The 25,811-nt window shown below is 46.3% G+C and overlaps 3 protein-coding genes across 6 annotated transcripts; 1 reads left to right on the forward strand and 2 right to left on the reverse strand.

Annotated features, from left to right (window-relative positions):
* Positions 1-277: 277 nt before the first annotated feature.
* On the reverse strand, positions 278-7,656 carry ajuba (ajuba LIM protein). 3 transcript variants are annotated; one of them, XM_067261877.1, is made up of 9 exons: positions 7,574-7,656; positions 4,273-6,740; positions 3,227-3,328; positions 2,934-3,001; positions 2,636-2,698; positions 2,413-2,543; positions 1,710-1,761; positions 1,443-1,511; positions 278-954 (listed from the first exon to the last, which is right to left on the reverse strand). In XM_067261877.1, the coding sequence occupies exons 2-9, from the start codon at positions 5,813-5,815 to the stop codon at positions 823-825; spliced, it is 2,160 nt and encodes a 719-aa protein (XP_067117978.1). In that variant the 5' UTR covers positions 5,816-6,740; positions 7,574-7,656; the 3' UTR covers positions 278-822. The 3 variants fall into 3 exon arrangements, with proteins under 3 accessions (XP_067117978.1, XP_067117980.1, XP_067117977.1); XM_067261879.1 differs by lacking the exon at positions 7,574-7,656 and adding an exon at positions 7,029-7,192; XM_067261876.1 differs by lacking the exon at positions 7,574-7,656 and having other exon boundaries at positions 4,273-7,192.
* Positions 7,657-8,390: 734 nt separating this feature from the next.
* Positions 8,391-9,437, forward strand: mrpl52 (mitochondrial ribosomal protein L52). Its single transcript, XM_067261727.1, has 5 exons — positions 8,391-8,520; positions 8,766-8,835; positions 8,937-9,004; positions 9,121-9,185; positions 9,272-9,437. Exons 1-5 carry the CDS (start codon positions 8,487-8,489, stop codon positions 9,413-9,415), a joined length of 381 nt encoding a protein of 126 aa, XP_067117828.1. The 5' UTR covers positions 8,391-8,486; the 3' UTR covers positions 9,416-9,437.
* A 3,948-nt stretch (positions 9,438-13,385) lies between these two features.
* mmp14a (matrix metallopeptidase 14a (membrane-inserted)) lies at positions 13,386-25,328 on the reverse strand. 2 transcript variants are annotated; one of them, XM_067261392.1, is made up of 11 exons: positions 25,278-25,299; positions 24,881-25,180; positions 18,601-18,749; positions 18,291-18,413; positions 17,378-17,685; positions 16,937-17,098; positions 16,376-16,515; positions 15,925-16,063; positions 15,643-15,793; positions 15,308-15,423; positions 13,386-15,147 (listed from the first exon to the last, which is right to left on the reverse strand). In XM_067261392.1, the coding sequence occupies exons 2-11, from the start codon at positions 24,974-24,976 to the stop codon at positions 14,831-14,833; spliced, it is 1,701 nt and encodes a 566-aa protein (XP_067117493.1). In that variant the 5' UTR covers positions 24,977-25,180; positions 25,278-25,299; the 3' UTR covers positions 13,386-14,830. The 2 variants fall into 2 exon arrangements, with proteins under 2 accessions (XP_067117493.1, XP_067117492.1); XM_067261391.1 differs by having other exon boundaries at positions 24,881-25,328.
* Positions 25,329-25,811: the final 483 nt, after the last annotated feature.

Here is a 25,811-nt window from a genome sequence, read left to right on the forward strand (position 1 = left end):
ATTTTATGTGTTTGAAACTGATTTTCTAATTTTGCTCCAATTTGATTTTTTTGTTGGTTGATTTTTTTTTTTTTTTCTCCTGTAAGTACTGAATGTACAAAGATTAAAACAATAAATTTAAAGTTAAACATTACGTTTTCCATGTTGTGTTCATTTGTGTTCTACTTCCTCAGTTTAACTCATGTGTTCATCTTAATTTAACTGAAGCATGCCATTCTGTTTGGTTTGAGTGCCACCTACTGGTCATTTCTACCTGCATGAACACACAACGCCAAACTTTAAACACAAAAAGGAAAATATTTATTAATAATTACAACAGATACAGGAATGTATTTTTTTTTTGTACTTGTACAGAAACACAAATCTCTTATGGTAAACAAAAATCCAAATGTTTAAGTGCAAATTGTTTGCTAATTACATTAAATACAGAACTTAACAAAATTAATCCCTTGTTCTTTTCTAGCGAACAGTAGCCATGTAGGGGACGGGGAATAAAAACAGTAGTTTGGCCTGTTATTCCCACTCTGAGACCATGTACAGTATTGGTACAGTGATGATCTGAAGAGCAGCAGGACTCTTATTGTGAAGCACCAGGGTCAGAGATCAAGCCGTAGGCACTTGTGTCTGTCATAATCAGGACCCAGCCTGTATAGGTGAGAGCGTATGCTGCCTTCAGAGTAAAAGTCTCTCTGTTTCAGCTCGTTTGTGTCTGAGCTCGTCGAGGAGAGACCTTGGAGAAGATCTTGAGCCCCCCCTGGGTGTGCAAGAGGAGGGGTTGGTCTATACCGTGTGTGTGTGAGAAGTCTTGTAGCTGCATAGTTGTCAGTGTACGTTGTGGGGGGTGGTGTTGGGAGCGATGCACACCCTGGCCATGTGACAGGGATGACAGAGGAGATGTGAGTCCAGAGGATAGCACTGGGACCCCGGCTGGTCAGACAGCTGCTTCCGACACTCCTGGAGAACGAGAGACAAGAAAGTGTGTTTGTGAGAGAGACAAGAGAGAGAGCACAACAACAACATCATTTACATTTAGTCATTTAGCAGACGCTCTTATCCAGAGCGACTTACAGTAAGTACAGGGACATTCTCCCCGAGGCAAGTAGGGTGAAGTGCCTTGCCCAAGGACACAACGTCAATTGACACTAACGGGAATCGAACTGGCAACCTTCAGATTACTAGCCCGACTCCCTCACCGCTCAGCCATCTGACTCCCACATCAATACAGTGATGCGTACAGCACAGACCACAGTGCTATAGGCGGTCAAGTGAGTTGAAAGTTGAAAGGTCAGGTGGCCGAGTAGCGGCGCGGTGAAGGTCAAGTCAGGGTGGAAGCAGTACTGACCAGAGATACCTGGGACACCAGCGGGAACGAACCCCTAAGGTCCTTATGATGACAGCACCTGAACACACTGACCAAATGAGGTAAGACGGGTCATACTAACCTCACAATGGTAGCACTCGAAGTGATAGTCTTTGTTCATAGACACCACCCTGAGTATCTCCTCGCTGCCCTGTGTTGCAAAACAAACATACCGACAGAGATTAGGTGCCTGAGAAATGACAGCAACAGACAAAAAAGTTTGCCAACATCCTTGTTGGTTTAGACAGGGAAGAAATAGCATTTATCCATGCATTCATCAAGTTCCCGACTCAAACCATTACATAAGGTTAGATTAAACACACACAACACACCTGCCATTTGCACTCACCTCAGTAGGTAAGATGGGTTGTAAACAGGCAGCGCATTTAGGAGCGAAGGTTCTGTAACATCAGCAAAAGGGGAGAGAATGTAGAATTAGACACGGGACTCTGTTTGGGCTTGTCAGCAGGAGATGGTGTGTGTGTGGTGTGTGTGTGGTGTGTGTGTGTACGTGTGTGGTGTGTGTGTGTGTGGTGTGTGTGTGTGGTGGTGGAGTGGGGGAGCGGGTTAAGGCCCAGTGACAGACTTGCACATTAAGCCGCCTCTACAGAAAGCTAAAAAAAACAGAGTTACGAGGTCCTTCTGTCTTACTGATTTACAGTGACCGGTGGCTATAGTAGCAGTGTGATGCTTAGCACATGATGTCCTCGGCAGAACACAACAACGCACAGCCTGCCTTCTTTTAAGTCAATGTAAAGAATGTCGAACGTACACAGATACACACACAGATCAGAGAAACCACTTAAAACATCCCTGTGACCTGAACTCAACTCAAAAGAAGGACACTGCAGGGGGGGGGCTGGAGACGGGGTTGGATGTGTTATGTATGTGTGTGTGTGTATTGGTAAAGCGTATATGTGTGTCTTGCAAAATGTGTGTATATTGCATGTGTGACAGTGTGTATTGGTAACTGTGGCCAAGTTTAAGAAGGCGACAAAAAAGCACCCCACTGAGCGGGTCTCCCACAGGAATCTGGAAAGGTTCAAACTGACTTGTTGTAGTCTGTCACACAGTAGATGTTGCTCTGATGGTCCACAGTGAAGGGGACTCCGTCCAGAGCCTTGGAACACACCACACACCGGAAGCAGCCCGGGTGGTACGACTTCCCCATGGCCTGCAGGATCTGAGGGGCGCAAAAGCAGATGGTCACCTACCATAGACACACACTCTTATCTTGCACATTTGAAAGGTTACGTGTTATTGATGCACACTCACCTGTTCCAGAATCAGGTGACCACACACACTGCATTTCTCTGCTGCGGCCTGGAAGCCCGAGAACTGGAAAAAAGACAAGAAGGGAGAGATGATGGTGGTGGTGGTGGAGGACCTGGCCAGCCACAGAGAACCATCTGGAAGCTATGTTAATGAACGCCACTGAGTGATGTCATCTTAACCTCTTAGGGGTGATGATTTAGCTGTTTCTTGGGAGTCGCTTTGGATAAAAGCGTCTGCTAAATGACTGAATGTTTCTGAGTCTAGCAGGAGTGTGCTTGGCCTTGACCTCCTCTCTCACCATGTAATCCTCTTTACAGTACACAGAGCCGTTGACGTTGTAGAAGTCCTTGTTCCTCAGAGTGCGTCCTGAAAGGCCGGCAGACAAACGCAAAACACACACAGAGACGGGTGAGACGCAGATAACCAACCGGTGAATGCAGCTCAGGAGGTGTGTAAATACGTGAGTATGTGTGTGTGTGTGTACATTTTAAAAGTCACAGCACTTGGTTTCAAACAGGGCTTCGTAGTGAACATGGAGCCGTTCGAATGCACCTAGTGTTCATCGGCGGCGGCGGTGGGGTACAAACTCACCGCAGGACACGCAGGTGAAACAGCGTGTATGGTAGAGGCTGTCCAGGGCCTGGCAGGCGTTGTCCGCCCCGTACACACCTCTCGCACACTTCACACAGGTCCCTACGACACAGCGAACACAACAGGCCCACATCAGTCAAGACTGATCAGTCCTTTCCACGCCTTGACAAAGACATGGTTGGAGAACGCACTCTGGAATCTGACTCAGTGTCAACACTGAAAATCCCACTCATTCACACACTCATTTTCCCTCTAAGTCTCTGCCACGGAGTCTCTTGTCTTTTTCCCCGGCGCTAAGCTGGTTCGGCTGCTCCGAGACAGAGGAGCGTTAGAAGTGTGTGTGTGTGTGTGTCCCGAGGGCACAAATACCTGAGCAGAAAAACAGGCTGCTTCACACCGCCCCTGCACACGCCAAGGCAGGGTTACACACATGCCGCACACGCATGACTCACGCCACACACACACACACACAGCTTCATTATCGTGGCCCCGAGTCACATCAAAAACACACGTTAGCACACATCCTGCCACACACACACACACATATGTTAGCAGTCTTGGCTTTAACCTACTGTATGACTCATGCCAATGGTCAGAGCAGTGTTTATCGGAAACGTATAATTTGTCTGAACCAAGGGGCTGGGCTTTGTAGTTTATTGTATAGAGAACTGAGAACTTTCAGTGTGTGTGTGTGTGTGTGTGTGTGTGTACTGGTTTAATGACTTTGAACCCATGTCTTTAATGTCTGCGTGTCAGCTATGTTAATTCTACATTGCTTTCATCCCTCTTCTTTTCCTATGCTCAATTGAGCAGCCCTGGATAGGTTACTGGAAGCTTGTGTTTTTCCTTCTCTCTCCGCTTTGCTCGCATGGTAATGCCCTGCAAGTCCCTGCAAGACTTGGAGGCATCCATCCATCCACTCTTTCATCCATCAATCTGTCTATCCGTCCATCCATCCATTCACCCATACAGTCCTTTCATTAGAACATGAAACACTGTCCACCGCGAGGACAACAAGAAAGCTAAAGAGAAGTAGATGATCTCACCAAAGAACTCCTGGCGGCTTTCGGAAGCCTCTCTCCCCGTCCCTGGATCCTCCTGGCCTTTGATTGGTCCTCCGGCCGAGGCAGGAGCCAGTGTCGCCGGCTTGGCGAGGCCTTTGATTGGAGCATTCTGCTCCTTGAGCATCAGTCCCCCTAGTAGCCCCTCCCCTTCCAGCGCCGCATCCCTTAGCAACAGACGAGTCAGTTCCTCCTGGTACCGGGTGCCCGGCAGGTCTGAGTAGCGAGCCCGTTCCCCAGCCAGGCCTCCCGCCTCCTCTCCTCTGACGCCGCTCCGCTGTTCGTCCCACCACTCCGGTCCAGCCCGGTAGCACGCAGCCGCGGGGCTGCCCACGGCAGGCGGGTAGGAATGCCGGCTATCCTGGACCCCTTGTCCACACATAGCCCCCGCATCCATGTAATGCATCCAGCCCTCGGCCGAGTGTGCCCCGCCGGCCCTTCCCGGCCCTGCGTACCCCGAGGCCCCCAGCTGCAGGGAGGAGAACTGCTGCTGCGGCGGCCCGGTGGAGGAGGTGCTGTGGCGGGTGTCGTAGCTCAGGCTGATGCCGCTGGTTCTGTTGCTGCTGCAGCGGCTCCCCATGGGGCTCCCGCCGCCTCCTCCGCTGGCCGTGCTGGAGGCGAAGCTGGACCTGGGGCTGACCAGCACAGACTCCTGCAGGCTGAAGGAGGAGCAGGGGCTCAGGGTCGGCCCCGGGGGATAGAAGAAGCCTCCTCCCCCTCCACCCATGTCGGAGGGCCGGTGCGGCGGGTGGGAGAGGGAAGCGGGTCTGGGGGGCTCCCAGAGCTCGCTGCCGGTGCTCAGCCGCTTGTAGAACAGCGCCTCCTGGAGAGAGAAGCGCTTGTGGCGCTCCGGCTCGGAGAGGTAGGCCGGTTCCACCAGGGCCCCGGGGCGTGGGGCGGAGCCGTAGGCCGAAGAGGAGGAGGGGTACGGCGGGGGAACGGAGAGGGGGGGAGGCTGGGAGAGGAGCTGGTGGCGCCGGACTAGCTGCTGGAGCTCCAGGGAGTAACGGCGCTGGTTCAGGGAGGCCTTGGATCCGAACGCCCCCACGGACGGGTCGCACTCCCCCCCCAGGCCCGACTCCCGGCGCATCTGGATGTCCACGCCCTCGGCCAGGTAGCAGGAGGCCCGCTGTTGGGGGGAGCGGCGTCGGAGAGGGGCCAGGGTCGACGGGTGGTGCGGGTCGCCGTCGGGAGGCAGCGGGGTGGAGGTGGTCAGCGGAGAGAGCAGCTGAGACGAAGACCCTCCCATTCCCTTGCTGCCTCGTCCAATCATCGGCCCGCTCGTCTCGTTCTGGGTTTGAGAGGCGATTGAAAACTGACCGGGCCTTGAGGGCGAGGAGGAAGCCGTGTTGGGCGTTGGTGGAAGTCCACTGCTGGTGATGCCACTGATGCTGGTGATGCCGCTGTTGCCATTGCTGTTATTGGCATTCGCCAATTCCTTTTTTTCCTTTTTTGAACTGGCAAATTTCACACTTCCTGAATCAGTCAGTTTCAACTTTTCCAATAGCTTAGTTCCAAGTCGGTCCATGGTTTGCCTTGTGTTCGTCTGGTGTTAGTTGTTATTTTTCTTGAAATTAGACAGCTACAACTATGTCATAAGTTAACGCAATAAATACACTATGAATGGAAATACACAAACATTTTCAAGTAGGCCTACATCTACAATACAGTTTGTCTACAGTAGTTGAATTGAAATGACAGGGACCAGTCTTAAAACACAAAGACAAACAGACAGATCCACCTCCCACAAAGAAGTGATCAAAAATACAGACAAATGCCTAAGAATATGTACACAATAAATACAAAAGAGACGTTAAATAAGACGTTTAAGACATTTTAGGTTCGCTACATGACGTCCAAATCATGTGATAACTAGCCTACTGTCTTTAGAGTCATCCTGTTCTGACCGCGGAACATCCACACAGACAGATTGTGAGGGATGCAAGTGTATCCATTGACTAATTTGACTACTTCTACAGTCCTGTCTGTTTCAATACAGCAATGTTGAAAATAAATACGGAAATAAATAGAAAACTTGAGTGTAGTTACACTATCGTTGGGGATTCCGTTTGCTTTAGAGACTTGTCTACGTCGCTCCACACCTGCATCTCTCTTCAGTTGAAAAATGGTCCATTGGACTTGTAGCCGAATGGTCAAGAGCAAACTGCGAGTTGTTTCCGCTATTTGCCCAACAAATAATTACACTACTCAAATTTTCCAAATACAACCTCTGCTCTTGTAGTTGTTCTTTTCCGTTATATTGAAAGGGCAAGATAGTCCATTGACTCCGTTATCCTTTAGACTGCGTGGGCTTTTCAGTGCAATGTGGGCAAGCTCCTTGGTAGATCGGTTTTCTCGTCGTTCTCGTGGGGTCCAGTGTAGACAGGAAAATATGTTCTTTCTTTCAGTAGAAACGGTTCCAAATGCTTTCTTTCACTTTCAAGCCTAAAACACTTTAGAGGAAGAAACGACAAGAGATTGGGGGCGCACAAAGAAAAAACATGCAGCCTTCGACGTTTCAAGAATGTGGATATTCCTTTCATTCCCCGATTTCAAAAGAATGTTATCTTTGCTGCAAAAACAACCATTGAAGTTCAGAGAGAGCGGGAAGCATGCGTCCACTGACTACAAAGTGTTCTTAACTGACCAAACTGAATTCACTGATAATCAAGAATAAATCCATTCTGCGAGTGTATCACACATTCAAGAACTTTGTTTCTTCCTTCCCCCAATTTACTTACCTCCCCCTCTTTTCCTTTATCTGGCAGTGGTGCTGTGACTCGTTTTTCTCCAAACCGGGACACCTTCCCCACCACCAAGCGCGGATGGATACCACCCCACAATATTATTCGTCATTCATACGCAAACTTCTCAGTGGTTTGGGGTAAATGCAGTCCCATTTCATGCACGGCTCATTGTAATAAGACATTACTATTTACTAACTACTATTTGAAGTTTAACAACAGGTATATGAAATGACCGCGCATAAATCATATTTAGACAAATATAGACTACTCTATTATGGATGGAGAAGTTAAATATTTTTTTCTATAGGTGCTTGAACTTTTATTGTGATGTTTAGAGCTCTCGGTATCCAATTTAATTATGAGCTTAGTAGCTTACCGCTGTATCTTATCTCGTGAGTGTTGGTTAACTACTGAGTTATTAGCTAGTATTATTACACAACCATATGACCTCTCAGGTGAGTTATTGTCCTGTCGTTAACAAAACCACACGTTTTCAGCATTCTAAAGTAGCCTATAGAATAACTTGCAGGAATACATACCTAATATTCCGTTTTGTTTTTCTAGTCACGTAAGAGAGAAAGTAGATTAATTGCAAGTTCGCAACACTTGCAATCGCTACAGATGCAAACTCAATGCAGCTGCACTATTTTGTTGTGCCTCCAGTCTCTGGAATGTGCGGAAGGACATTAGTTAGTAACACGACGGGGCATTTTTTCAGCGTGTGTGTGTTCTCCAAGGACGATACAAAGTAAACAATTCGCTTTTCCAGGACATTTTAGACAATTTACTTCTATGCAGCTGGAGTTATTTGTATGGCATCACGCCGAAATGATTCGAGTCCAATTAAAACTAGTTTACTAATGTACTTGTTGGACTAGATTCTTCATTATTTTGGCTGCCCCGGAGCCCCCCTCCCTTCTGTTCCCTTGTTCCTAGTCTTTCATTGCTCTTGCGGTCCGCTAAAACGAGCGAGCTCAGCCTCTCCCTAGACTTGCACTCGCACAGTCATTTGTAGACGAGTGAAGACTTGTTCGTTGGTAGCAAATGAATGCTACAGTACCTGGTGCCAACCCAGAACACAAGAAAAACAGTTTTTATAAATTGATACACATGACTGATATGACTTTTTAAATTATTTTTAAACACCCATTAGCTTAGCTACCTGTCTACGCTGTACGTTTTTGACCCTCAAAAGTTAATCGTATTTACCTACATTTCTTTATTTTCAATATCCGGACTGTTTCAGTCAAATCAAGGGTGTACAATTTACAAACAGGTGTATTAACTATCCCAATCGTACAATTAAACTAAATAGGGTAAATGTAATTTGACACAGGATTACAAAAGCCACAATGGAACAACTTTATGGCTGTAATAAACTACAGAAGTTAATTCTGGCATCTGCTCGCGTATCTCCACCACCATCTAGCGGTCAACAACAAAACTATAAACATGGCGGCGACCATCAGGACGTTGTGTTGCACAGGTAAGGGGTTATTTGCTATAAGTAGCCAAATATAGCTACTATTACTCGTGCTTATGGCTTTCTGCTATGTAAATACTCACCGATATCTCCATCTATATTTTTGACGGGATCTTAGGTTTCAGCAAGTTCACACTAGCCAAAGCACTAGCTAACTAGCATTAGGTTAGGCTAGCTTTGGTAGCTAGCTCTCTAGTCTAGCTAACATTATGTGGATTCAATGACATCAATTGTTGTTATTTTTACAGTTTTTCAACACTCCAGTCGGCACCTTTCCACGACTTGTTGTGTCCGAGGAGGGCTTAAATGGAGACTAGAGTAAGTTATAAAACACTTGGGTGAACGGTTTAGTACGCTATTTAGCTAGACTGTACACAGTAATCGATGTGGTTTTTATTTGCAATTGTTGTCACCCTCAGGCATGGTTTAGCCCGTAGTGGATCAGAGTACGGCCCCCTAACAGATCTCCCTGACTGGTCCTTTGCTGGTAAATCTACAGACTAATAGTGTTTGTTTGTGCTTGGGATTGTTCAGTACAAGTTTGTCTTGTGTATTTGGCATGAATGTGACTCCTGACCCCAGTCTGTGTGTTCACCTATCCAGATGGCCGGCCTGCTCCTCCAATGAAAGGACAGTTGAGGAGAAAAGAAGAAAGAGAAACACTGACAGTGAGTTTGTACTTGTCATTTATTTGTATTTTTTTATTACGACTCCATTGCCTTCTTATCCTTTTATCACTCTCTTTTTTCTTCAGAGACGTATTGTGGCCCTAGAAACAGAGATTGATAAAGGGATGGACCAGTGGGAACAGAAGCAAGAATTGTCCAAAGAGATGGAGGTGCAGAAGAATTCCCTCCTGCTCAAACGTAAAGGAAAGTCATTATTGAAGAAGAAATAATAAAGAGTTATTGGTGATGAAAAAAAAAGAAAGCTGGTTCGCTCGTTATTTTCTGTGTATTGTACTTTGACATAATGGTACCACTAGAGTGCAGCGTTTTACCAGTTAATGTGGTCTGTCAGTCTCAGCCACCATTTTGTCTCATGTTGCTTCAGGAATCAGGAAGGGTTTTAGAAGGTTATTCTATTCGGGCCAAGTGAGGCAAGAGAGGGGGTTCCAAGACAGAAAAGTAATGATTTAAAGGTTATTTAGTGTATTTTATAAAAATTCCTGCAATGTCATTTTCCAGTAATGACCAGACAGCCTCTTGGAAGTTTAATGGATGTGTGAAAAAGTCTTAATTTGTATGTCATAAGTCCAACTGTTGTAGTGTTGTGAAATAATTCAGCATGATTATAATTATACCACAAACACACAGGATTAGTGTGCAGAGAATGCCACTTCAGGCCTGTTGTCTGGAAAAATGATTAGGATGATCTTGTTGTGACAACTGCAGCGTTGAGCATGTCTGAGACGATCTCTACAGGTCTGGGTCTGCCTAAGCCACCACTGTCCTTACATTTAGCAGACGCTCTTATCCAGAGCGACTTACAGTAAGTACATGGACATTCCCCCCGAGGCAAGTAGGGTGAAGTGCCTTCCTAAGGACACAACGTCATTTGACACGGCCGGGAATCAAACCAGCGACCTTCTGATTACTAGCCCAATTCTCTAACCGCTCAGCCACCTGACTCCGTCCTTGCTTAAGTCCTTTTCATCTAAGGACCTCATGTAACACTTCATTTAAGTGAGCGTTTAGCTCACAGTTCAAGAGTAGCTTCAATAAAAACGATCCACATTTGAGCTCAAAAGGTATGGGTTGCACTTTTTTAAGAGGGTTCTCGATGAGAACACTGTAGAAAATAATCTACACAGTTTCATGAAAAGAAGAGAATAAGACTATTTACTTGACATTGTGCAGCTGCGTATTTTGTTAAGTCAGCTTTTAATTAATAGTAGCAATAGTAATTATGTGTGACTGACTTTTACCAGCAGCTTTTTTACCAAGTGAGGTAAGGTTGTTTCTCTCCTCTCTCCCTTTATTTCTTTCATCCTTCTCTAGCTTTCCCTCTCTCTCTTGCCGATCTCAGCAAAGCCCCACTGTAATTACAGAAGGTCTGCTTGCCGCTGAGTTGCAGATTCTTTTCGATGGAGACTTTCCCCCCCCCCCTCTCTTTTCATGGGACTCTGGGCCAGACTGGACCAGAGGCTTGAAGTCAAATGTTTGCTTTGTCAAACACCAAACTAAGTTTTAACATGTGTTTATATGGGCGGCTTTGTGGGAGAATCAGACAGTTTAAAACAATTAAATTGCAAGGGAGACATGAAAAACCTTGGAACAGTGGCTTTCAATATCACACACCTCATAGTGCATAACCTTGACACTATTTATTTCGTAACTTTGTGTATTGAGTTTTTCAAGAACATACAATTGTGTCATCAGAGCATTTGTAAAAAGTTTTAAAGTATCCATTTTTTTATGAAAATAAGAGCCAAAGAATTATCTTGAGACTCAGGAAGGTCACCTTCCCTTTGTGTTCAGCCCTTCCTTCATTCTGCATCCTCACTGTAGGTCTTACGCATTTCTCTTTGAGTCCCCTCCTCTCCCCTAGTTCCTGAGCCCCTCCCTTTCTTCTCCTTGTGTTGTTTTGGTTTCGTAAAATGAGAACCAGATGTTGCTTATTGTACAGAAGTCATCGAAGGGGAGGGAGGGGTATTGGGTAAGGTCAGTGTATCAGCATACACACTGAGGTACAAAGAAGGAAGGGATGAGAGGATAGAGGAGAAGATGGAAGGGTTCGTCTTTCTGTCTGATGTGGCAGCGTTTCAGCTGAGTTGTTCCTGTAGATCCACAGGCCAGAGCTGAAGCAGGGTAGTTTCCTGCTGAACGTAACTGGGTCTGGGTTAAGGGGTTGGGCTGTGTTTGGGGTTGAGGGGGTGGGAGGTAGGGCTGGAGGGGTGTAGAGGGTCTGATTCAGCAAGTCCTCTGGATTGCCACATCCTGGCCAGGGTTTTCCTGTGTGTTCAGGGGCATCAGGGACATTTGTGTTACACACTTAACTACTTTTGCTTTATAAACAAGCTGTATTCCACCATATTCTTCCTACCATATGTCTGTCTGTTAGCCTCACTTTCTCTGTCTCTCAATATCTTCTATTTTTTTATTTATAAAAAAGGGATAAACAGACATTTAGTGTGGTGTCTTGAGCAATCTGTCTTTTCCCCCAGTTTTTTTCTCTGTAACACAAAAGACAGCAATATGGTATGTGTGTGTACAATGTGTGTGTTAATTACAGTAATCTCGAGCTACAGTAGAATGTGCAATAATGTAGGTTACCCACACACACACACACACACTACGGTTCAATTGCAAGCAGCTGTCTTGGCCACTTCCTGCCTGGCGTGCTGACTGGCTCTGGACCGGGCCGCCCATACAGACCCAGCCCAAACACAAACACAGCAGACAGAGAAAAGAAAAAGGGTGAGCAAGAAAGAAAGAAAGTTTTGAAGAAATATGGCACCAATATGGCTGCCATTTCTCTCTCTCTCTCTTTGTCCTCCTCCATCTTTGACCGGCTTCACTCTTGTGCAGATGTACGCGGTCAGCTGGGCCGGCCCAGTGTATTCACTGGGCTCCCATCCGTTCATACCTCTTTTCCTTCTCTTCTTTTTCTGTCTTCATTCTTTGCTGAAATGGAAACTGGGACTGGGAGTGATTAATAGGGAGACGTTGTCATGCTGCCTTTATAAAAGATGCACTGAGACCAATCGCAATACCAGGTGACACAGGGATGGAGAGAGAGAGAGGGAGCGTGGGCCAGGAAAGGAGATGAACAGATGTGGGGATAGAGAGAAAGTAAATGGAAATACTCAAAGGAAAGGTATACTGTCCCATACAAGTGAAGAAAAGAGTTTGGAGAAATGGAAGGGCTGGATATCACTCTAGACCTGCAAAAAGAACTACAAAACAAATTCAAAGATTGGTGTTGTATATTAGGTAAATGTATATAATGTATCGCCACTAACAAGAGATGTTAAAGTCAGATTTCAACTCACGCTTTGTTAAGGTTTTACTCGTGGCTCAGTAAGAGGAGGGCAAGCAAGTAGTTAAAGGATGTCGAGCGAGGATGGGGGGACTGGGACGAGAGGAAGGAGCAGGGAAAGAGAGAAAACAGACCAGAGATACTTGTGGTGAAGGGAGGAGTGGTTTGAGTTAGAGACCTCGTAAAAAGAACAATTTTGCAGTGGGTGAGGAAATAAGGGTGAGGGGAGAGTGGGAGGAAGGGTTGTGGTAAGTTTAGGCTTCTTTTTTTGTCAGGAAACTTAAAAAAAACATTTAAATATTTAGAATCATTGCAACTTTACTAGACACTTATCCCTTTTGTTTTCTCTCTCTCTCTCTCTCTCTCTCTCTCTCTCTCTCTCTCTCTCTCTCTCTCTCTCTCTCTGTCTCTCTCTCTCTCTCACACACACACACACACACACACACACACACACACACACACAGACACACACACAGTCTCCTTCTGGTCTTGATGGCAGCTCAGATGTTTCCAGAGTTCCAGATGGAGTTAACAGAACCCAGTTGGAACCCTGCTCTCAGAAGAACGTGATCATTCCGTAATTCTTTCCACCTCTTTCCTGGACACATGACTGCAGCCATAATCCCAAACAACCATCTCTCCTCCCCCCCAGTCTTTTTTTTTCACTCTTTCTCTGCATCCTTCCATTTTACTCAGAGCTCACGGTCAGTCAACAATGAATTGTTGAAATTACCATAATCATATCATAGAATGCACAAAACCACGTTTTTGTCTTTGTCTTTACATTCCACGTCTTGAGTGATTGAGATGGTGCCAGTGTGTGTATGTCTGTGTGTTTCACAATGAAAACACTGACCAGTAACCATAAAACTAAAGTGTATGACACATTTTAGAAAATACGTTTATTCCATTTTATTTAATGAAATACAAAAAGTGAAAAACAGGCAAAACAATCAAATTCCCTTTTATTGATATTATGATTATTATAAATATAATTACCATTATCATTGTTATCACTAAACCAATTCTACTTCATTTTTTACTTGCGTAAGACAAGAAAACATTGAGCACCATCAAAAATCATTCATAAATAGTATTATTTGATTGTGTTTGATATGCCAAACAATAGGGGGAATAGAAACTGCTGTTTATCTAAAAGTACCCCCTCTTTGTGCAGACCAAATTCACCACACACTGACTGAACGCCAATGGCGGCCATTTTGTTAGTTGCCATGCGATGCCTCTGCCCAGCAGGGCTCGGTATGGCAATGCGTAATAATATAATTCACAACTACACTTAGGACAACAATAATAACAACAACCATAGTCATAATAAAAACAACAACAACATTGATAACGACGATAATGAAACATTACAAAAACAAAACACGATAAGACAACTGTGTTTGGTTGAAAAAATTGTACCAGGAAATCAAACATTTGGACAAGCAGCTCTGCTCTTAACATTTAATTAACTGTCTTGGTCTGACAGTTGGAAGATCATTTCATCCTTCCAACCACTACTCCGACTGCTCGTTTTAAGACGAGACCTCACACCAAGGGCCTGAGAGATGAAAGACGCGTGGTGAGCTGCGTACAGAGAAACTCACTAAGGAGGATAACAGCCCTTTTTTAAAAGGATATTAGACTATATATCACCGGCGGCCATCTTGATTGTGACCTGTGCCCGTCTTACTGTAACCCTGGACAACAGGGTGTATGACTGTCTACGCAACCCCATCACACCCCTAACCGTAATCTGACGGAGCTCTACTGATGTACCACACTTCTGTTAAGGGTTACAGGCTCCATGGAGACGTAGTTGTCTCAGGGGCAGAAGGGCGAGAACAAGGGGGGAAAGAGAGATATGCGTTGGAGGAGGAACAAAAAGGAATCAAAGTTCTAATCAGACAGCAGTTCAGCTGGAGTCGTCAAGTACAGGGTTAGGGTTAGCTGAGGAAGGAGGAGAAAGGAGGGAGGGAGGGAAGGAAGGAGCCATTTTGGTGGACTTATTGTTTACGTGTGTGTGTGTTTGCGTAGAGGGGATCTGTTCCAGTCAGAACACAGAGCAGTACATGTAAAAAGCTAACATACTAAATACACATGAGTCTTTCCTGATTCAGTCTCTTGTCATCCTGTTCTCTCTCTCTCTCTCTCCTGGTGGCATCTACACCCAACCACCACAACTCCAACTTCAAGCACCCTTTCTGTCTCCTTCTCCATTACTCCCATCTTTCCTTCTTCCCTCCCTCCCTCCTTCATTTTCGCTCTTCATTAAGTGCTCTCTATCTCCCTCTGTGTCCATCTGTCTGTGAGTGCGTCTGCTGGACGCCTACACCTTGTCCAGTAGGGATCTCTGGCAGTACAGGAGGCGTCTAGGTGTGCCGTACTTCCTGAAGAACAACAACGCCCCCAGAGTGAGGACCACGAACACCAATAGGAGCAGAGGGATCACCACAGCCGCTGCGGTGGCCCCGCCCTCTCCTTCCTCCACTTCGATGATGATCACTTCCCCGTCTCTGCCCATAGGCTCCTCCCCCTCGCAGCCCATCCATTCGCTGAGGACAGACTTGGGGTAGCCTGACTCCACCTTCACGTATTGGTTGTTGAACTTCCAGTATTTGTTGGCTTTGTAGAAGTAGGTGTAGGCTGGGGTGGTATAAGGCGGAGGGATGGACAGAGAAGGTTAGAGTCAGACAAATATGTTGTAATAATATGTGGGGCATTTGCTAGAGTTACGGTATGTGTCTGGATATGTTAAGGTCACTCTCTCTCCTTCAAACACACACACACACACACACACACTTACATCCATCTTCGCTCATGATGGCAGCCTTGATGTTATCCGGAGCACCCTTCCACACACTGATGGGTTTGGGGTACTCTGCATCCACGGTGCGAGTTTTCTCGTCGAAGCGGTAGTACCTGGCGACCAAACCAAGACGTCAGTCCAGGGGAAGCCCACTGGAGGCTGGTACATCAGTATCTAGTACATCTATATCTATATATCTGGTACATCTATATTTATGTATCTGGTACATCTTTATCTGGTACATCAGTATATAGTACTTCTGTATCAAGTACTTATGTATGTGACTTGTAAAGGTCACATACACACACACACACACACAGACGCAGCCGTACTTTGTTCCTCTGAAGAAGTAGGTTTGTCCCGTGGGAGTGTAGAAGAGAGCAGCGTCCATCCTGTCTTTGGGCAGCCCAGTCCCAAGCTCCTTCAGACTCTTTGGAGAGTCCTTCTCCATGGCCGACTCACTAAACACCCAGTACTTATCACCTGGAGAGAGGTCAGATAAATAATGGCAAGGTAGAGACGGAGATTAAGATGTATGTAACAATAATTGGGTTGTTTGTCACATACTGGTTCACCAGCTAGTTGTGTCGGTCAGATTGTTGTTTGAGACGTACCCTTGAAGAAGACAAATTTCCCATCATCCCTCTCGTAGGCAGCGTTGATGTTGGAGGGTAGTCCCTTCCAGAAGTGTCCAATGGGCATGGGGTAACCCTGCAGCACCTTGTTATTCCGTACACGCCACAGCCACTTATCCTGAGTAAACACAGACACACACACACACATTTAGCAGACGCTCTTATCCAGAGCGACTTACATGGAGTACAGGGACATCCCCCCGAGGCAAGTAGGGTGAAGTGCCGTGCCCAAGGACACAATGTCATTTAGCACGACCGGGAATCGAACCGGCAACCTTCTGATTACTAGCCTGAGTCCCTAACCACTCAGCCATCTGACTCACAAACACACACACATTGTCAGGGCATTCACTATGTAAATGTGCATGTGACCTTGTGCATGTGACCTTGTGTTGGTGTTGTGTGTACAACACTGACTCATGTCTTTTACCTTGAAGACAAACATCTCTCCCCTCAGGATTGCGATGGTGTCGAAGTGGCCCTCACAGATGTCGGGGCCTTGGGTGGGCGTATCAGGCTTGGAGGGCCTGGTGGGACGGGGGGGAGGCGGGGGGGCCCCAGATTTTGTCCCTGGGGGAGAGAAAGACACCACATGTTGTTATGGAAACCGTCAATAACATGATCACATGTTTTGGATCCGCCAGTGCCATCACAGCATCTGTGGCTTTAGGAAAAGACAAACAAGATCTGCGTTGGTGAAACTCAATGAGAGACACACAAGGCGCATTCTCCTGTTCCTGTTCCTGTACTCCCATTGTTGGGGGGTTGATGTTGTCACCACATTCTAGGGACGTAACCACAACATCGCAGTGAGGTTGCTAGGGCAGTCAGTGTCACTGCCAGACAGTCTGAGGACGCTGATTGTGTGTTTACAAGGACGATGCTACAGGATTGGAGAGGGAGGAGCAGAGAGAGAAAGAGAGAGAGAGAGAGAGAGAGACAGAGAGAGAGAGACAGAGAGACAGAGAGAGAGAGACAGAGAGAGGCCCACCATAGATGGCCTGGATCCCTCTGCGGTCGTCGTCCGGGAGCTGGAAGTTCTCCGTTTCCATCCACTGGTAGAAAGGCGCCATGATGGCCGAGGGGTCGTTAGAATGTTCCAGGCCCAGGGCGTGGCCCAGCTCATGGACTGCCACCAGGAACACATCATTACCTAGAGAGAAGGGGGTGGGGGGGAGAGAGGAGAGAGTGAGAAAGAGAGAGGAAGGTTCCAAGGGTTTACAAGGTGACTTACACTCAGGTCTAGACACACCCTCGTGGTACATTGTAATTCAGACTACAGAATTACAGCTTGCAAACATCCCAGGAAAAACACGTGAAAAAGTTAAGCTTTACTCTTTCTCCTCTTCATTTCCATATACACCTCTACTTTTCTGTATCTATTTCACCCTCTCTTTTCTTCTCGTCCCCGCTTCCTCCCCCCTTCCCTTACCCCCCTGGTCGACAGTGCCGGTGGTCCACGGCTCCGCCAGGTCGAAGTGTGTGTCGCCCCCTATGCCCTGGCCCGGGAAATACGCGTGCGCCAGGAAGCCGCCCTCGCCGTCGAAGGGGGTGCTATCGCCGTGGAAACCCTCGGCGAAGGAGAGCATGATGTCTGCGAACTTGTCGACCTTGTCCCTGATGTGGCTGTACGGGATCTCCCTGAAGGTCAGAGGGATGGCGCTCTCCCACACCTTGAAGGCCCTGCGGATGGCCTTGAAAGTGGCGTGCTCGCCCACCTTGGGGGAGTAGTTCTGTATGCTGGGGGGAGGCGTGGGGGAGATGGAGGCCGGATGTTACAATGTGGTTCGGGATTATGGCTCACCTGTTTTTGATTCATGCACCTATTACTAAGCCAAATCAGAACTTAAAGTTAAAGGAAGTCCATCTATGTTTCGTTTATTTTAAGCTAGGGTAGGATAGGCTAATAGGCTAGTTTAGGTAAAGAAAAGTACATTTAGGTTAGGCAAGGGTAGGTTAGTTTAAGTAAACATAGGTTAGGCTAAGTGATGTTAGGTTAGGTTAGAATAGGCTAAGTTATGTTAGGTGAGAATAGGTTAGGCTAGGTTAGGTGAGAATAGGTTAGGCTAGGTTAGGTGAGAATAGGTTAAGCTAGGTTATGTTAGGTTAGAATAGGTTAAGATAGGTTATGTTAGGTTAGAATAGGTTAAGCTAGGTTAGGTTAGAATAGGTTAAGCTAGGTTATGTTAGGTTAGAATAGGTTAAGCTAGGTTATGTTATGTTAGAATAGGTTAGGCTAGGTTATGTTAGGTTAGAATTGGTTAAGCTAGGTTAGGTTAGAATAGGTTAAGCTAGGTTATGTTAGGTGAGAATAGGTTAAGCTAGGCTAGGCGTCGTGGTCTGACCTGAAGGTGACCTCGTTCTTTTCCCACTTCAGTCCCTGGACGACGTAGCGCTTTCTCCTCAGGTTGCTCTTCAGCTCCGGTCCAAACTTGTCTGGAACGCCGCAGCGTGGCCGACTCATCGCCCTGGCAACAGTACAAAAGGGGGGGAGGGGGGTTGTCAAAAACTGATATGTTTCTTGTTACTTCAAGTCAAGTTCCAAAAAATACTTTTTTTTCTAGGTACAGTACAAGCTTTGCTTTCAGTCTCGATATATTACTAGTCTAGTTAGAGTGTCTGGTTGTGAGAGGAACTCTGAGACTAGCTACTCACTGTAGAGTGTTTGTGTCGATGGACCCGGTGACAGTGAGGCCATAGAAGCGCTGCATGGCAGAGATGGCTGTGATGATAGACTTTGGGGAGCGGATGGCTTGGGCCCGAATGTCCCCCGGAGGCAGGTAGCCATACTGCTGCAGCCACGCCTGGAGGGGGGGGGGGGGGGGGGGGGGGAGACAGGTGACAGGGTCTAAGTACTGAGGCGTAAAGTACTGAGGCGCAAATTCCAAAGCGAATTCCTTGTCTGTGCAAACTTTCATGGCGAATAAATCCCATTCTGATTCTGATTCTGTAAAAGACACACAGGGCCAAACACATTCTCATACACAGACACATGCAGACACACATGAAATCTGTGTCTGTCTCCCTGTTGCCTGTTCCTGTGTGGACTTCCCCACATCAATCAAACATACATAAATAACAGATGGCCAACCCCAGGCTTAGCTAGTCAATGGTTTATCAAACAGTCCACTCTGATAGAGGAGGACTGTGTAGAAGTAAACAGGACTTGTGTCTACCTGTTGTAAAAGCCATGGGTAGGTTTTTATTTGTCTACTTGCTGCTCTTGTTTGGATGTGTTTGTGTGGTGCGTAAGAATAAGACAGGGAGAGAGGGAAAGATTATGTGTGTGTGTGTGTGTGTGTGCGTGCGTATGTGTGTGTGTGTGTGTGTGTGGACATGAGGGAGGGAGGCGTGGGGGGAGGAAACAGTCTACAGTATTTGCTTAAATTGATGCTGAGTTGACTTTGAACCAAAGCTGTGTTTTCCCCCGGAACACCAATACCCTCCCTTACAACAGCAAACCCACAGAGCCCTGCAAGAAAGGGAGACAGAGGGAGAGAGACATAGGGAGAGAGACTGAGGGAGAGAGACTGAACAAAAATGCAGAGCCCTGCAAGAAAGAGAGCCAGAGGGAGAGAGACAGAGGGAGAGAGACAAAGGGAGAGAGACCTAATCATGAAAATAATTGTCTTACTGCGAGGGTTTTGGCTACGAAGCCTTTTGAATACACCCTCAGAACAGGCCGATCCCTGCAAGCGGCTGTGCTTAACTTGGGGGCATGAAAGGAAACTCTGAAAACTTTGTTGTGGGGTCGTAAGTAGAGCTCAACGCCAAATAAAGCACAGGATCTAGTTTTAAGATGATGTCATTTCAGTTGAGAACGACCGACAACTGTGTATTCCATGTGAGGAATATTACCCAAAACAGTATCTTCCAAAACACAGAAATATATTCTTGAGCATTATTTCTGAGTATTTCAGTAATACCCTGCACCCTCTTTTCTAGTCTGATGGATAAATACTGCTGGATCTAAAATTGTAGCAGTTGAAGGGGGTGCTATCGCCGTGGAAACCCTCGGCGAAGGAGAGCATGATGTCTGCGAACTTGTCGACCTTGTCCCTGATGTGGCTGTACGGGATCTCCCTGAAGGTCAGAGGGATGGCGCTCTCCCACACCTTGAAATGGATAAATACTGCTGGATCTAAAATTGTAGCAGTTGGCTCCACTCCAGACTGTAATATAACTGTTGGAAACCTGAGTGATTGCCAGTCTAAGCTTGTTTGACAATTTATTAATTTAGTTGGATCACAATGTCTTTATCCCCAAATCTGTGTGTGTGCGTGTGCGCGTGTTTGTGTGTGCGCGTGTTTGTGTGTGTGTGTGTGTGTACTCCTCAAAACAGACAGCCAGAATGTCTCAATTTTTACCACAAATGAAGTCAGTGTAATTACACAGCATTCCATTAGAATCTTCCCATCCCAAACCTCTGTTCTTTCGCCATTGTTCCTTCTTTCCTCACCTCTCAATCACTCCTGTCTAAAACCCAGGTATCCAGGTATCCCCCTTCTAGAAACACCCTCCTCCTACGTGTGAGTTTGAATTTGGTTTTCCTGCCTCTTCAGTATGTACTAGAAGGTCATTTACGGTGTTAGGGCATATTTGGATTAAAAGAGCGAGTAAAAGAGAGGAGTGTAAAAGTGAAATACACCCTAATGTGTAGCTAGCTCCTGGGTACAGGTATTACCATATATACAGAAGGATACAAGAGAGCAGTGAGGGGAATAGAACGAGGCTCTGTTATGAGAGGTACCACTCTCTTTTCCTGCTCTCTCTCTCTCTCTCCCCCCTTCTCTCTCCCCCCTCTCTCACTCTCCTTAACACACGGGTTAGGGTTGACCCTCGTATTAAACCCCATACGTCTTTGTCTGTCTCTGTTTACTTCTTCTCATATCTCACTTAACCCTTTTGTCCCCCACTCCCTCCCTCCCTCTCTCACTCCCTTTCCCACTCCTTCACTTCCCACTCCCCTTCACTCCTCCCTCCTTCCATCCCTCTCACTGGACTTGCTTCTCTGACTGCTCCTAGTGTGTGCAGTGGCTCCACAGTGGTGACCAGTCTGGCTCTGTAAAAACACTCTCCGCTCCGACGGACGAAAAGTCCCCCCACCCCCCTCGTTCCCCCACAACCATCAAGACCTCTCCTCTCTTCACCCAGGGGCCTCCCATCAACCCTGCAACCATGCCAGCAATCCCAGCATGCCCCTCACCTCTGGAACTCCCACAACTCCCAGTCAAAGGTTCTATTTAGTTCAGGTTCTACATGGCGTATATTGTCGTCAGGGCCTTGAGGTAACCTAGCTGCAAATCCATGTGTGGTCACAGGACTGAGTCCATGTGGAGGCAGTTTTTTTGTAAACAGAAGCACAGGCCTGGGCAGTGTGGCTTGGATGACGTGCAGTCTGAAGAAATGCATTAAAACAGAGGCAGACAGTACTACTGTTTCATCCTTTATGTACTCGATTTAGGAGAACAAATATCTACAATTAACCGTTTTTACTGTTTTTCTTCTCCTGGAACACATCCTTTTTTTTCTTGAATCAGGAAGTCGATGACAAGTAAGAGAGACAGAGATGACGTCACACAGCCCTCCAATCAAATGGCACCGCGGTGGCACTGCTGTTCATTCTCATGTAACACTGAGCCGCTCGCATCTCTAGAAGGTGTCTCCGTGGCATCGCTATACATGAAGTGTGGAGTTACGACAGCGTTGACCTTGCCAAACAAGCAACAGCCCTGACACTGCTTGTAACAACACGTCTGCATTGACAAAGTGCTCGGTTAGTATCAGGCCTTCATCTCAGGCTCCACTGCTCAACCATGCATGCAGTCAGTGGTGCATGTGTCTGGCCTACACAGACAACCACACTGCTCCACATGGGAAGGAATCCTGCATCTCTGCCAAGTGTTAAAGACACTGCAGATAAGTGGCGTTCAAAGAACCTTCCCAGTCTTTCGTAAAAGATCGGTCTTTTATAGTTGATCTGGTATGCTTCAGGCTGACAGCTCAAAGGGACCTTTTCGCCTTTTTAAAAAGAGTTAGATTGAGAACAGTGAGAGGGTGAAGAAAAGGATGAAAGAAACAGAAGGAACCGCGCGAAATGGAACGCAGCGACATAAAAAGACACGTGAAAAGTGAGAAAAAGCGGGGTGACAGACGTTAAAACGAGAGCGGTAGAAAGAAGTGAACGCCGGGAGAGGAGAAAGCTGAATTTTAAATTGAGGGAGACAGACTGACTCAGTCGTTCCCCTCGGTCTGTGCCAACGGAAAAAACAGAGCATTCTGGTCGTGAGCGAGCGACTGGGTTTGAGGTTCTCAGCGCCTGCCTCGCGTGGCGGCGCCTCTGACCCAGTTCCTCTCAGACCAGACCCGCGCCGGCCTAGCAGGGGAGAAGCCTGCCTTCAGACACAACCAACGCATCTCTTTATAGAGAATAGCTTCATGTGGAGGGTTCACACGAAGCAAAACACAGGGACACTGTGTAAGCACCAGAAATGCTGCACTCACTAACGTCGGGAGTAGCCAGGTAGGCCCTCTCCACACTGCAAGTCGAATTCAGTTGCTCTGCACGGCACAGTTGAAAGACTCAATCTGATGCTTGTCATCAAGGGCTAAAGGCCACAGGGCCAGCTGTGTGTGATCAGATAAACACACCCAATTCTCCTCAGAAGTCCATCAGTTTCCCATTTAGCAGATAGACAGACGATTATTCATCTGGACATTTCCACAGCACGCACTCGACCTTCACCCAGAGCTCTCCACATGCTTCAAGGGTACAACAACAACCAGAGTGCTCCAGGTATGGTGAACCTGACCCATATGGGCTCCTAAACCCTCCATGATCTCTTCCTCTGATCACCCAACACAAGGCTCCAGCTGGACTGTGTTATCCTGCTTCTGAAATGTCAAGGTCTTCAAACAAACGTCAGAACCATCAGACTGTAGTTTTCATCATTGACAGGGTCTCTGAAAACTGTGTACGTTTGGTGTAGATCTATACTCGCTCATACCAGGTCAGTATGTAATGGTGTGTTTGTGCGACAGTATAAAAGCTCCATACTAAGTCAACAACAGGAACGCAACGGAATCATTTTCTGGCACACATGCTTTAGCATTTCCCAACATAGCTGCAAACACTGGTGCTGTATGTAGAAACATTTACATTTAGTCATTTAGCGGACGCTCTTATCCAGAGCGACTTACAGTAAGTACAGGGACATTCCCCCCGAGACAAGTAGGGTGAAGTGCCTTGCCCAAGGACACAACGCCATTTTTCACAGCCAGGAATCAAACCTGCAACCTTCTGATTGCTAGCCCGATTCCCTAACCGCTCAGCCACCTGACAGAAACTTGCTCAAATCCATTAAGCATCTCCTTCAAGTTAACTATCCTGTTGCACGGTACACTGTGACTCTATCAAACACCGCTTTACCTAAAAACCACCCCCCCCGCCCCTCCGTTTCACTGTGTTATAGAACCTCATTAGGTGTCTTTGTGGGGGGGCAGTCTGACTGACAGTGTCTGGACTGACTCAAACACCGGCTGTTTGTGGTCACTGACTCAGAAGGGTCTGACTGGCTCTCTGCTTCCTGTCTCCCAAGACTGAGTCTCCACACTGTACAATTTTACTGAGATGAGAAGTGAAATAACCTTTACTAAAAAGGACAAAAAGGGGAAATACATGACAACTATTTTTGGGAAATATGAAAATGACCTAACAAGGGCCTAATGTCTGGAAATACGTCAATATCAATAATTTACTGTATTGCACCATCCAACAAGGAACAAACCCCCCTCTGCAGTCAGACAGTCTCTGGCCTGTAGATCAGGCCACTGCATGACTACTGGCCATGTGTGCCGTTCACAGGTTCGAGTGGAGCATCGTGATCTGAAATACGTAGACAATACATTTAGCAGACGCTCTTATCCAGAGAGAATTAAAGTAAGTACAGGGACATTCCCCCGAGGCATGTAGGGTGAAGTGCCTTGCCCACGGACACAACGTCATTTTTCACGGCCAGGAATCGAACCGGCAACCTTCTGATTTATAGCCCGATTCCCTAACCGCTCAGCCATCTGACTCTCTGACAACAGTTGTAAAATCACACAAGATTAGAGGCGCCAGTCAGCCATGGACCTAATCATTTGGAGGTGGCAAAATAAGCTTGTTCAGGTCGGCACTTTATTGCATTCTCAGTTTCAACACGCGATGCCTCTGGCCCAAGCGGATCCTTCATGTCCAGTATGCTGAAACACAAAACAACTTCCTCCCCCGCCTGCCTTTCTCTCTGTCTCTCTTTCTCCCTCCCTTTCTCTCTGTCTCTCTTTCTCCCTCCCTTTCTCTCTCTCTCTGTCTCTCTCTCGGTCTCTCTGTCTCTCTACACAGGACAGATGAAAATCATTACACTTCCCCCACCCCCCTCCCCTGCCTTCCATATCCTCACCTCCCCCAGTTAGTCTGAACAAAGCAGCTGAGTTGAGTTTTCAAACATGTGTAATGCCCTCCATCCCACCCTATTCCAGACCACAATATTAGAGTCATGACATTTTTCTGACTACACTTATGTCTCTTTGTTCCTTGGCTTTTGATGAGATGGTTTCTGGTTTGACCCACTAATGTGGTTTTGACTGTCAACGCTATGAACAAAATATCACACACAAAAGAAGAGAAATATAAATCAGTGCATGTTACTGGATGACTGACATTATGGACTGGATTACAAAAAATATATATTTCTCAAGTGCCCCTTATACATTTAGATTATATGGTTTGTAGAATATGCTTATTCTCGATTCTAAAATGGATAGATGTACAACGGTAACACCACATTGTTATTTGCTTCCAATCACTTTGTCATAACAATAATGTAAATGTAAAATGCTTGATTGGGGGAATAAGACCTACAGTATATAATGCAATCCAATATTTATTTCTTACCTCTGCTCTGATTTCTTTTTCCGATGAGGCAGCACCAAAAAACAGATAGCAGGCCAGCGATAGTAGCTGGATCAACTTTTCAAGCCGGGGTAACATTCCTCAATCTTAAAATTAACCACAGAAACACTACAAAACGTATTATTGTGGCTTCCAGTCGTTCTGGTCACAACATTCAAGAAAAATGCAGTTAATCCTTTAGGATACTATAAAACGCAAAATAATTTGCTTGGAACTTTGGTATTTGTCCTCAGTGCCTCTTTTTGCAGTTGCTTTTATGCGCAACAAATCCTTTGTGATAGCCTGCAACACAAATAAACAGGGTCTCAATCTGCAGTGTTCATATGTTCAATGTTCAAAATCCGTTCAATCTCAGCTCGTCATATTTCTCCTTTGTCACCTCGAGCGCTTCCCTGTCTTCACTATTTTGACATCAGTAGGCTATCTTGTGGACGTGGTCAATCTTCAGCGCTAGTGGAGTTGGCTGGAGAGTAGGCGAGGCAAAAATAAGTTTTTAAGTTCCACCCTCCACCAGATGTGACGCCTGTCTTTCAGAACAGATGTGTCTAAGCATAACGTTAATTCAATAAATTCCTTGACAAATAACTAGACAATTACGGACAGAGTCTGAGAATGTTTCTCGACTAACGCAGTTTTAGAATACTTTAGGAAAGATTGTGTCCTTGGAACTCAATGAGAGATTGTAAGAGCTCAGTCACATTAGTGCCCATGCTTATTAATAACAATTAAACACATGAATTCCAAGAACGAAAATGAAGGCTACGTTATCAAGTGCAAGGTTTCCTGAAGTCTTCAGGTTGCAAGCATGTCAAGTGGTCCACTTCATCAACGAGCAGGTTCAGCAATTTTTTGTTTGGTGATAAGCCTACTCAGAACCTTTGCTGACACCTGGCGGTTAATGCTCAAAGTACAC

Source organism: Osmerus mordax, chromosome 23 (genome assembly GCF_038355195.1).
Source record: "Osmerus mordax isolate fOsmMor3 chromosome 23, fOsmMor3.pri, whole genome shotgun sequence".
In the NCBI taxonomy this organism is placed as follows: Eukaryota; Metazoa; Chordata; class Actinopteri; order Osmeriformes; family Osmeridae; genus Osmerus; species Osmerus mordax.

Bases quoted from the DNA above. Each gene is read 5' to 3' on its own strand.
- ajuba (XM_067261877.1), bottom strand. From the start codon at position 5,815: ATGGACCGACTTGGAACTAAGCTATTGGAAAAGTTGAAACTGACTGAT. The intron at 3,002-3,226 runs GTGAGTTTGTAC...CCGGCCTTTCAG, and splicing joins TTTCACCTGCGTGTCCTGCG to GACGCACTCTGAGGAACAAG. The intron at 955-1,442 runs GTTAGTATGACC...CTCGTTCTCCAG, and splicing joins TCGAGTGCTACCATTGTGAG to GAGTGTCGGAAGCAGCTGTC.
- mrpl52 (XM_067261727.1), top strand. From the start codon at position 8,487: ATGGCGGCGACCATCAGGACGTTGTGTTGCACAG. The intron at 8,836-8,936 runs GTAAGTTATAAA...TGTCACCCTCAG, and splicing joins GGGCTTAAATGGAGACTAGA to GCATGGTTTAGCCCGTAGTG. The intron at 9,005-9,120 runs GTAAATCTACAG...TCACCTATCCAG, and splicing joins CCCTGACTGGTCCTTTGCTG to ATGGCCGGCCTGCTCCTCCA.
- mmp14a (XM_067261391.1), bottom strand. From the start codon at position 24,976: ATGTTACCCCGGCTTGAAAAGTTGATCCAGCTACTATCGCTGGCCTGC. The intron at 16,064-16,375 runs GTAAAAGACATG...GTGTTTACTCAG, and splicing joins GAGAGATGTTTGTCTTCAAG to GATAAGTGGCTGTGGCGTGT. The intron at 15,424-15,642 runs GTACGGCTGCGT...TTTGGTCGCCAG, and splicing joins TACTTCTTCAGAGGAACAAA to GTACTACCGCTTCGACGAGA.